We start from the raw sequence: 11,907 nt of genomic DNA, 5'->3' as shown, positions 1-11,907 counted from the left end.
AATGGGTGCAGCTCAGTAGAACCCGTGCGTGGGGCATCCAGGGACAGTCCACCAGGCTCCGGGCTCTTCCCACGACTCCGTGCAGTAGGACCTGGGTGCTGGGAACTGTTCCCCCCCCAGCAGAGCAGCCGTAGGCAGCAGTGGCAAGGGCAGGGCAGGCATGCGTGCCAGCCCCTGGCGCTGCCGCCCGCAGCCACGTGGGCCCAAGGTGCCCCAGCTGGACTTTGCCCCCCTCCACCTTGACTCCCCCCCACGTATGCGAGAGCCTGGCACTTCCCGGAGCAGGGGCAGCACTAGCTGGTGAGGACATGCTGGGAGGGGGGAGATGCCAACTTCAGAGGGACGCAGTGAGCTGTGACCCCGCAGTGCTGAGAGCAACACTTGGCACGCCGAGCGGAGTTTCAGGAAGGAGGTGGGAGGGGGCTCGAAGGACTTGGGCTGTTGCCAGTCTCGCTTCCGCACACGAGCCCTTATCGGCTGCAGGGGGGGAGGCCAGAAGCTGCAACGGGAATGGGAAGGGGCCAGCTCTGCTGACAGCACCCCATAGCATCCTCAGCTGCCACCAGGGAGCTGCCTGGCAGGACACAAGGACCTGGAGATGTCCTTTTTGCCACTGGTTTTGCGTTGTCCCCTGAGGGTCTTGGGGAATTCATGACTCACTCTGGATTCCTGTCAGTCCAGTCATGGAGAAAGTACGTGTGGCCGGAGACAGTCGGACTCCGGGCTGGACTCGGTTCCTTCCTGAGGTGCTCAGCAGCACTGCGGCTCGGTGTGCTCTGCCCAAGGCCACGCTTGCAGGAAAAGGCCCTTCTGAGAGCACCAGCCGAGCAGCCAAGCGGGGGTCCCAGCAGCCAGGGCTCTTACAGGACCCTCGTTTGGGCACCCAGAGCACCCTGTGATCCCAGGGAGCAGTCAACCCTTGTGCCCAGTGGGATGTGGTGCTCCCCATGCATGGGCACCCGGGGTGCAAGCCCACCCTGACCAGCCACAGCATCCCCCCCAGGGACTGCAGCCAGGAGCCAGGAGCCCTCCAGCCCGCAGCCCCCAGCTCAGCCCCTCAGCTGGTTCCCGCGGCCACCCAGGGAACCCGGCACCCCCCCCCCGCACCTCCCGTCCTGGCTGCAGTGAGGCATCTTCGAGGAATCCTTTGGCATCAGCTGGGAGATGCTCCTCACCGGCCACAGGCAGGCGGGTGCCCTGGGGTGGGCAGCCGGAGCCCCACGGGGGGGGCAGAGCCTCGGGGTGGGCAGCTGGAGCCCCAGGGTGTGGGCAGAGCCTTGGGGTGGGCAGCCGGAGCTCCGGGGGGGTGGGCAGAGCCTCGGGGTGGGCAGCTGGAGCCCTGGCGTGGGCAGCTGGAGCCCCACAGCAAGTACCGGTGCTGCAGAGGGAACCGGAGCCTGTGGGGCAGCCAAGACCCCCCCTCCCCGGCCTACGAGCAGCTGGCTGGATGCTGGCAGGGGGGGCTCCAAGTGGCACCGACTCCGTGCCCTGGGCTGTGACGGGATGCCCCCGTCTCGCTGGCATCCAGCTGTCCACATGGCAGCTGGGGTGCTGGAAGGGGGTGGGCACGCAGCCCCCCTCCCCACACCCTGCCCCAGCCAGCGGAGGGAGCCCCCGGATGGAGCAGCACTGCCGGGACCCCCCAGCACGTGTAGGAGCCGGGGGGACCCCCGGCCCCACGGGGGACCAGGTGCCGCCGGGGTCCTCGGGCACGGGGCGTCCGGGCCGCGGTCTCCCAGCACAAACCCACCCCCCGCCCCGGGGCTCGACCCCCGCCCCGCTGGGCTCCGCTCCGCCCGCGGCTGCCCCCGGCACCTCCCCACGCCCCCCCGGCCGGGGCGCGGCTATAAGGAGCGGCGGGCGCGGAGGAGACGCTCGGCGGCGGCGCGGAGCGGCGGGCGCGGCAGGTACGGGGCAGCGGGGATGGGCGAGGGTCGTGCCCCCTGGCATCCCCACCCCCCACCCCACCCCGAGCCCCCAGCACCACCATCACCCCCCGCCCCGACCCCGCGGGCTGAGACCGGGCAGCAAATCGCACCGCCTGCGCCTTGGCGGCGCCGGGGACTGAGCGGGGGTCCGGGCAGCCCCCCTCGGGTGTCATGGGGAGCCTCGGCAGGGACGGTCACCGGGGCTGGGAGAGGGGGGTCCGGGCAACCCCCCTGGGTGCCATGGGGAGCCCCGGCGGGGACCGGCACCGGGGCTGGAAGCAGGGGGTCCAGGCAGCCCCCCTGGGTGCCATGGGGAGCCCCATCCCACTGGGGTTTTCCAGTTGGAGGTGGGGGTTCAGGTGTGGGTGGGCACGGGGCCGCTCGGCCACCCGGGGAGTGGGCACCTGGGGGGAAGCCGGTGTTTTGGAGCATCGCGCTGAGGGTCCCCAGAGCCAGGGTGGTCGCAAAGGGAGTTAAAAAACGTGAAGATTTTGAGCATCCCGGCGGGAGGGCAAGGTGGGGGCTCCATGGGCCGGTCAGGGTGGGCGACCCCACGAGATGGGACTGGCGTAGGGTGCCCGCAGGACCCCCAGCTGCCCCCCCAACCCGCTCACTGCCCTCCCTGCAGCGGCTGCAGGTCTGGGGACATTGGTGGCAGCATGCGCCTGCTGCGGGCCCTGCTGTGCCTCTGGCTGCTGGCCCAGGTGGCCCTGGCTTCCCGGGTACGCACCCGCCGGGAGCTGGCCCCCGGCTTGTACGAGCATGGGGTCTACGATGCCGGTGGGTCCTACTGCCAGCAAGGGGACGTCTGCTGCCACGGCCGCGACGACGGCTGCACCGTGCCCTACCACGACACCCTCTGCTACTGCGACCTTTTCTGCAACCGCACCGTCTCCGACTGCTGCCCTGACTTCTGGGAATACTGCCTGGGCATCCCTGCCCCCTTCCCTAAAGCCCCAGGTGAGGCAGCCCCCAGCCCAGCCGGGCAGGGGTCTTTGCGGTGCCAGAGGCCAGCTCTGGGGTGTCCAAGGTGCTGGGTAATGCCACTGGTGCCCCTCAGGGGGGTGAACACAGCTGGGTGTAGCACCCCACAGCCCTGCTTTCGCTGCAGAGCTGCTTCGGAGCTGCGGAAACTCCTAGAAAGTGGCTGGGCTGCCAGGAATGGGGCTGGGAGCAGCCCGGAGCCCCACAGCCCATCCTCTGTGCCTCCCCACGGGCAGGGCTGTGTGGGGCGGAGGGGCAGCTCCAGCGGTGCATACCTGTGGGGCAGAGCAGGAGCGTGGGGGGGACTCCATCCCAGCTTCCCATGTCATGTCTGGGGCAGGCAGATGCTGGCCCTGACTCAACCCGCCTGGCAGCTGGGACAGGCAGGGCCGACGGGGGCGAGAAGGGGGCACGGGCAGCCCCCGCCGCACAGCACAAGGCTCTCTAAGAAGTCCCTGCAGAGCAGAGCCAGCTCCTGGGTACAACTGGCCCCTTTATCCCCGTCCCGCCAGGCTGGGTGTGCGAGCCTGGCTCTGCTCAGCAGCCCCACACACAACCCCATGGTTAACCCTCCCGGTGCCGAGCCAGCCCTGCTCCCACCCTGCGCTGTGGGGTGCGAGCTGGTCATGAACTTGAACATGACCAAGATGCAGCTGGGCACCTGCCTGGCTTTAAGAACCACATTTATTTTCCCCATGTTTCCCCCCCTGGAACCATGGGGATGCTGGTAAGACCCCAGGCGCTGACCAAGGCTCTCCTGTCTCCCACCCAGGCTGTGCCCGCGCCAGCCGCAGCTACCCTACTGGAGCCACCTACCAGGAGAACTGCAACCTGTGGTGAGTGCCGCCATGCTCCCCGTGCCATGCGGGCACAGCCGGGCACGCTGCTTGCCCAGCAGAAGGGTGCTGGGGGGCCACAGACACCAGGGCTACCCTCAGCCGGTACGGCGGGAGCGCAGGGCCCGAGCTGGGTGGCAAGGGCTGGTGCCAGGTGCCTTTGTTCCGGCATATTCCAAGCAAAGAGCCCGGGGCCTTGAGCCACTCCCAAATTTCAGTGCATGCCTTTGTGGGAGCCGCTGGCTCCACCAGGTTAGCGTGCGGCCAGGCTGGCTGCGGGCTGCCTCTATGACCCTGGCGCTGCCGCGGATTTTCTGGCCCCATTGGTCCGAGCCCAGCTTGCCCAAGCCTGACGGCATGTGTTTGCACCTGGCAGCCACGGTGGCTCGGTGCCAGGCAGCAAGAGTCCAGCCCTGCTGCTTGCTTGGGTGCAAGCAACCCGTCCGTCTGTGTTAGCGAGCAGTGCAGGGTTTATCCGGAACGTGGTGGTATTAATGGCATCCTGGAGGTGGGGGATCGGGGAACCTGCGGGCGCAGATCTGCCCGTAGACAAGGAGCAAACACAGCAGGGCTGGCTGCCTCGCAGCGATGCGGTAGATAAGGGAAATCAAAGGCTCCGTCTGGGGCATGTGTGAGGGCATAAGCACGTGTGTGTGCATGTGTGTGCAGGCGTGTGCGCTTGCAAAGCCAGCTCAAGCCCTCCCCGAAGCCCCAGTGCTGCCCAGCGTTTCTCTGGGACCGTGGCGCCAAGACACACTGGGCTGGCGGATGACCCCGAACCCTGAGGGGAGGTCGATGTCCCCAAGCCCTGCACTGGCATGACTGGTCCCAGCTGCTGGGAAAGCATCCCTTCTCCAGCAGTGCTGGCCCTTGGGGGCTGAGGCTCTTCTTGCCAAAACCTTCCCCCGCACTTGGCGCCTGCAAAGCAGCAATTTCTGCAGCTCTTCACCCCAGACCTTGTCCCTGCTTGGCTCCCGTGGGGTCTTGGGGGGGTTGGCAGGGGGCAAATGCATTGCCAGGGTGAAGTGGAGGGGGCTACCATGGGCACCCAGCTGGCTGCACCCCAAGGTGCTCCCGTGGGAGTCCCCAGGGATTTAACAGCCAGGTGTGGGGTCACCAGCGCAGCGCCGGCAGCGCTTGGGGATGGGGAGGGCGTGAGTGTGGGGGTGCAGGTGCCGCTGGCAGGATCGGGGCCAGGCTGGCAGGACACAGCTCCGGCCTTGCACGGCTCCTTAAAAGGGAAGAGTGTGCCGGAGCTCAGCGGGCAGGAGGGAGCGTGCCAAGCATTGCTCAGCTCCCAGAGGGGAGCACAGCCCAGGGCTTCCCAGGGGGACCCGGACCCGGCACATCCCCTCCAGCCACCCCCTGCCCCGGTTCTCCCTGTGGGTGCTGCAGGGCTCCCAGCTAACCTGGTCAGAGCAGCTCGCCCCTGGCTGGGGGACAGCCAGCCCCGAATCCCCTCCCCAGGCTGGCGTCCAAGCCCTGCTCTGCTGTCTGCAGGCCTGGCTGCTTTTCAGCTGATTTTCTGTCCCGTGCTCTATCTACCCTCTGGGCTCCTGTGGGGACCCGGGCTGGGGGGACACGACAGCCCCCAGGCCCACGCAGAGGGCTGCCCACCCGCTCCTGGCCCAGCTACACCCCATCCCGCGGTGCCAAGCCACAGTGTGACCCCCAGACCCTGGTGCAGGAGTAGCCCTGGCCCCTTGCTGGCTGGCCGCAATGGCAGCAGGACCCTGGCACCTGGGATCCCCCTGGTCACCCCAAGGGACACCGTACCTCCGCGGCTGACGGTTCTCTTCGGTGCTGTCCCTTCTGCAGCACCTGCAGCCCCAACGGGCAGTGGCAGTGTGAAGACCATGCCTGCCTGATGGATGGGGAGCTGATCGACGCCATCAACAAGGGCAATTATGGGTAAGGACCAGGCACTGGGAGGATGGGGAAGGGACGCTTCACCCCTTGGTGCTTTCTGGGGCACCCCTGACCTGTCCCCCTCCTCCCATGCAGCTGGAGAGCCGCCAACTACAGCCAGTTTTGGGGCATGACGCTGGAGGATGGGATCCGGCACCGCCTGGGCACGTTCCGGCCCTCTCCCACCGTCATGAACATGAACGAGATGCAGGTGAGTCACCACAGATGCAAGGGGAAACTGAGGCACGCCAAGGGCTGAGCCTGCCTGTCCTATGGCTTGACCCAATGATTCACCATCGCCTTAGCTAGTGATGTCCCCGCCCTGTCCTCGTCCCTGGGAGGGGGCTCTGTACTGGGGGGGGGAGGCAGGGAAGGGGCCATGCTGGGTGGGTGTCGCGGGCAGCCCTTGTGTTTGGAGACAGCAGCTCAGCAAATTCCCCCTGACAATCCCCAGGCTGCCAGTGTTGTTTTTTCCCCCGCTCCTCCGTGCCGGTTTCCCATCGGAAAGCCAGCCCCACAGCTGCTGAGTCGGCAGAGCCGGCAGCGCCAGCGCTTTGCGAGTGGGGTGCCTCCTCCTGCCCCCGGGCTGCCCCCAAAACCAGCCCCCCTTCGGGGTGGGCAGCGGCCGGGGGGTCCCATGGGTGCTGGTGGGGAGCGAGCATCGCACGCAGTGCACACCCGGTGCCGTGACCTTGACTCCCAGTGCCGTGACGTTGACTCCCAGTGAGGTTTAATTTTAGAGACGCTTCCTGCAGTAGGATAAGGCGGTGTCATGGCCACGTCCTCGCCAGGAAGGCGTGGGGGGGCACTGTCCCCCTCGAAGGGTGGAAAGGCTGCGCATGAGCCAGTGGCTGGGCGAGAGCTGACCAGAGGCCACAATGAGGGGCTTGAGGCGCCCAGCGCCGTGCCACCTGCGGGTGGGGCAGAGACAGGGCACTGGGGTGCTGTTGTTGCATGAGGAGCTACTGGGGTTGAGGAGCCCAAATTTAGTGAAAGTTGAGGGATCTGGCTCCTCTGGGACAAGGGGGCAACCAAATCCTCATCGTACTTGCCGAGGACTACGGGTGTCCCTGTCCTGAAGGATCCTGCAGCGGGGCTGGGGGACGCTAAGGCCAGCTGGGACCCTGCTTGGAGGGTGGGAGGTGCTGCATATGGGTGTCCCCTGTCCTGAGGGTCCTGCAGTGGGGCTGGGGGATGCTAATGCCGGCTGGGACCCTGCTCGGAGGGTGGGAAATGCTGTGGGTGGGCTGTGGTGGGGCAGGGGGAAGGAGACGGGGTCCCTGTGCACTGAGCACCCCTCGGCTCTGCCTCCGCAGATGAACATGGACTCCAACGAGGTGCTGCCTCGCCACTTCGATGCAGCCGCGAAAGTGGCCGGGGATGATCCACGAGCCCTTGGACCAGGGCAACTGCGCTGGTTCCTGGGCCTTTTCTACGGCAGGTGAGATGGGGGTGGGGGGATGGGGGTGGGATGGGATGGGGGTGGGGGGGGTGTGGGTGGGGTGGGATGGCTGGTGGGGACAGAGACTAAACCTGTCGCTGTGGGGCTGGGGAGCGGGACAGGACCTGGGGGAGCAGCCGCCCCTCCCTGACACCCTGCTCGCTCCTAGCTGTCGCCTCGGACCGCATCTCTATCCACTCCATGGGACACATGACACCCGCCCTGTCACCCCAAACACCTCCTGTCCTGCGACACGCGCAACCAGCGGGGGGCTGCAGCGGAGGGGCGGCTGGGACGGTGCCTGGTGGTACCTCCCGCCGGCGAGGGTGAGCGGGGATGGGGCAGGGGGGCAGAGGCGGGATGGGTGGGATAAGGGGGTTCAAAGTCCTTCTTCCCCTGGGGGGCAAGAGCCTGGGGTGCCCCGTGCACATGCTGCCCCCAGGGCTGTCCCTTGGGCAGGTGAGCACTGAGGGGGGCCAGCCCAGGCAGGATGGAGAGTGGGGTTCAGGGATGGGAGTGGGGGTCAGGGTAGGGATGGGGATGGTCCTTCCTCATGTCCTTGTCCCTCTGCCCAGGGTGGTGACGGATGAGTGCTACCCCTTCACCAGCCAGGAGAGCCAGCCGGCGGCACAGCCCTGCATGATGCACAGCCGCTCCACGGGCAGGGGCAAGCGGCAGGCGACCGCGCGCTGCCCCAACCCCCAGACCCACGCCAACGAGATTTACCAGTCCACCCCTGCCTACCGCCTCTCCTCCAGCGTGAGTGCCCGTGGGATGGGGCCGGGATGGGCCGAGCCGCCGGCGTGGGCGAAGCGGGAGCCGTTTGGTGTGGGGAGCGGGAAGGGGCTTGGCTCGGCGTGGGTTTGCCTGGAAAAGCCAAGTTTGGAAACGAAGCTGGGAAAAACCTGCTGTGGAGCTCGCAGGGGAGCTGCACTCCACCCAGCATCTCCACAACACCCACCCGTGGGTGCCTAAGCGGCCTCTGCCTGCATCCCCGGGCGGGGGGGGGGGGGGGGGGGGGGGGGGGGCGCAGTGCCGGGGGTCCCAGCCCTGGTACCACCCAGCTCTGTGCTTGCAGGAGAAGGAGATCATGAAGGAGCTGCTGGAGAATGGCCCCGTGCAAGGTAGGGAGCCGGCGTGGGCACCCACCCGCAGACCCCAAAGCTGAGTGCTGCAATGGCTGGAGGGGGGACAAGGTGGGGGGGGGTGAAGCCACCCTGCCTGGGGCTGGGGGCCAGCGTGGGGGACAGGACCCCCCACCTCAGCTGCTCTCCCTGCTTAATGTTTAGCTGCGTGCCCGGGCAGCGCCGTGCTCTCGCCGGCCCCGGGGTGCCCGTCAGCTGCCCACACCAGTGGGCACTTGTTGCTCATTAACTCCTGAGATTTAATCTCCGTCTCGGCAGTTGGTTTTATTTTACTTTATGATTATTTTTTTAATCCTCTGCTGAGTCTTGTCACATTGCCTGTGGGAGGATCCGGCCGCTGCCTTCCCTCCTCCCAGGCGATGCCCTGTGTCCCTGGTGCCTGTATCCTCCACCCTGGGGGACGTGGGGCCCCGGGGGCTCAGCACCCCATCCCTGGGGACACAGGCAGCATCCCCAGACCCTCTCCCCCCTTCCTGCAGCCATCCTGGAGGTGCACGAGGATTTCTTCATGTACAAAAGCGGGATCTATCGGCACACACCAGTGGCTGAGGGGAAGGGGCCGAAGCACCAGAGACATGGGACCCATTCGGTCAAAATCACCGGGTAGGTGGGGGGTGGGGGGCTGTGGGGGGTCCCGCTCTGGGTGGGAGAAGTGGGGAAGGAAAGGCGTCCCTTTCCTCTAGGCAGAGAGAGGAAGCAGGGAGGGAAGGAGGGGGCTGATGCTCGTGCCAGGGCTGTGGCCACAAGTGACATGAGTGTGTGGTGCTCAGCCCCATCAGGGGAGGGAGGGGGGCTGGAGGGGCAGAGCCCGAGGAGGGGAGCGGGGCCAGCTGCCCTGTGCTCCTTCCTCTGCCCCACGGCTGGACGTACCTGCCTGTGTTTTGGGAGTGGGTGTAAATCTCTCAGCCTGGCCCTCGGGGAGGTGCCGGGGCTGGGAAGTGAGTGGGGTCCACACAGCACCTGGTGCTGGGCAGGATGGGGGTGCAGCCGAGGGGTGCCTGGGGACCCCCCCCCCTCACTAGCCTTCTCTCCTGCTGCAGGTGGGGAGAAGAGCAGTTGCCTGATGGCCAGATCAAAAATACTGGGTGAGTGTTGGTGGGTGTCACGAGTTCGTCGGGACTTTTTATGGAGGTGGGTGGGTGCCAGGGCTGCTTTCTCCCGTGCCCGGGTGGGATCCAGCTCGGGGTTGGAGGGGAGGTCCAGCCGGGCACCCCAACACTGAGCTGTGTCCCCTGTCCCTTCCACAGACCGCAGCCAACTCCTGGGGCACAGCGGTGGGGCGAGGGCGGCCACTTTCGCATCGCCCGCGGCGTCAACGAGTGCGAGGTGGAGACCTTTGTGGTGGGCGTCTGGGGCCGCGTCAGCATGGAGGACATGCCCCACAAGTGACCCCCCCACAGCCCTCCCACCCCGGGGCCCCCCAGCCCTGCAGATGTCCTTGTCCCCACGATGGCCCTGCCCAGCACCGCAAGCCCCTCCGTCCCCTCCTGGGGGTACCCGTGGGGGTGGGACACCCCCTCCCCTGCCACGCAGCCCTGTGCCGCCAGCCAAGGGCATGGGACTGTCCCCTGGGTCCCCATCCCTGGGGGGCTGCGTGCCCCCCCTGTGCTGACGTGGCGGCTGGGTGCAGCGGTGCGTGCACGGGGCATGTGGCCGGGGGTGCCCGTGGATTTACCCGCTAATCCCCCCGCCCCCGGGCTCGGCTCGGCTTCGGTGGCTGCCGGGGGCTCTTCAAAGCTGGCTGCTCCCCCCCGGCCCCAGCCAGCACTGGGAGCTTCAACCCCCCCTCCCCCCCCTGCTGCTGGCACGTGTGTGGGGCTGGGGGCACACTGCTGGGACCCCCAGGGATCCTCCCCCCCCTGAGCTGCTGCCCCCCCCCCCCCCCCCCCCCCACGGCCGCCCTGGAGCCAGAGGAGTGAAATAACCCAGCGGTGCCGGGGGGGTTCACCAGTGCCCCCCAGGGCTGGGTGTTGGCGCTGGGGGTCAGGAGGGTGCCCCCACTGTCCCCCCTGCCCCTTCCTATGGTGCTATGGCCCCCTACCCACCCCCTCTGGGGACTGTGGGGATGGGGGGGGGGGGGCGCGGGGCTCAGCCCTGCAGTGTCCCCGTCCTGGTGGGGCCACAACTTGGGACCACACATCAGCAGAGTCTGACCCCCCCCCGCCCCCGACCTCCCCAGGGCTGTACTTTTAAGACTTCGTATTTATTTTGCTTTTTATTATTTGTAAATAAACTTATTGAAGCCTGACTGCCAGGAGGGTGTGCTCCTTGGGGGTGGGGGCACGTGGCCCCGCTGCCCCCTGCCTGCCCTGGCCCGGGGGGGCCCAGCCGTGGCCCCGGGAAGGGCTGTGGGGTGAGATAAGGCCCCGCTCATTGTGCACCTTCCGGCATCGCCGTGACCGCGGCCAGCGCTGGACGCGCCGTGGACACGTGCAGCCACACAGGCCACCGGGGCCAGCAGTGCCACCACGCAGCCATCCCATAGTCAGCAGTGCCACCAACAGCCACCTGGCAGCCAGGAGTGCCACCACAGCCTGTGTGCCACCACAGACACCCACGGCCAGGCGTGCCAGGAGTGCCACCACACAGCCAAGGATGCCACCACTGCCAGGTGTGCCACCGCGGCTGCTTCTCTCTCGGAGGTATGTGCTGCGCGGGCTCGCGCTCCCTGCGCCCCCGCCCCGGGGGCACCCACACTGCGGAGGTGGGGCGCCACCTGGTGGTGGCGGCCTGCACCTGCACCACACACGGTGTGTACAAGCACGGACAGCGTGCAGAGGCACGCACACACGGAGTGTGCACAGGTGTACACACGCACACACACACACACAGAGTATTTGCAGGCACGCACAGTGTGCACAGATGCACATACACACACACACAGAGGGTATGTGCAGACACAGACATGCACAGGTACACACACACAGTATGTACAGACACGCACAGTGTGCACAGGCACACACACACAGGTGTGCACTCACACACAGAGTGTGCACAGGTACACACACACACCCCGTATGTACAGGCACGCACAGTGTGCACAGATGCGCGCACACACACACACACACACACACACACAGGGTATGTGCAGACACAGACATGCACAGGTACACACACACAGTATGTACAGACACGCACAGTGTGCACAGGCACACACACACACAGGTGTGCACTCACACACAGAGTGTGCACAGGTACACACACACACACACACACACAGAGTATTTACAGGCACGCACAGTGTGCACAGGTGCACACACACACACACACACAGGGTATGTGCAGACACAGACATGCACAGGTACACACACACACAGTATGTACAGGCACGCACAGTGTGCACAGGCACACACACACAGGTGTGCACTCACACACAGAGTGTGCACAGGTACACACACACACACACACACACACACACCCCGTATGTACAGGCACGCACAGTGCGCACAGATGCACACACACACACACACACACACACACACACAGAGGGTATGTGCAGACACAGACATGCACAGGTACACACACACACACAGTATGTACAGACACGCACAGTGTGCACAGGCACACACAAACACAGGTGTGCACTCACACACAGAGTGTGCACAGGCACACACACACCCCGTATGTACAGGCACGCACAGTGTGCACAGATGCACACACACACA

The 11,907-nt window shown here is 66.5% G+C and overlaps 1 protein-coding gene across 1 annotated transcript; it reads left to right on the top strand.

Moving 5' to 3' along the window:
* The first annotated feature begins 1,788 nt into the window (after nucleotides 1-1,788).
* On the top strand, nucleotides 1,789-10,490 carry TINAGL1 (tubulointerstitial nephritis antigen like 1). Its single transcript, XM_056332111.1, is given in 17 exon segments — nucleotides 1,789-1,907; nucleotides 2,557-2,888; nucleotides 3,685-3,748; nucleotides 5,567-5,659; nucleotides 5,753-5,867; nucleotides 6,973-7,023; nucleotides 7,025-7,097; nucleotides 7,267-7,331; nucleotides 7,333-7,389; nucleotides 7,391-7,461; nucleotides 7,673-7,856; nucleotides 8,176-8,221; nucleotides 8,722-8,845; nucleotides 9,283-9,311; nucleotides 9,314-9,327; nucleotides 9,490-9,516; nucleotides 9,518-10,490. Coding segments are annotated over 16 exon segments (1,428 nt in total). The 5' UTR covers nucleotides 1,789-1,907; nucleotides 2,557-2,587; the 3' UTR covers nucleotides 9,632-10,490.
* Nucleotides 10,491-11,907: the final 1,417 nt, after the last annotated feature.

The sequence above is a fragment of the Falco biarmicus genome, chromosome 3 (assembly GCF_023638135.1).
Source record: "Falco biarmicus isolate bFalBia1 chromosome 3, bFalBia1.pri, whole genome shotgun sequence".
In the NCBI taxonomy this organism is placed as follows: domain Eukaryota; kingdom Metazoa; phylum Chordata; class Aves; order Falconiformes; family Falconidae; genus Falco; species Falco biarmicus.
This window is presented reverse-complemented; position numbering and strand designations above follow the sequence as displayed.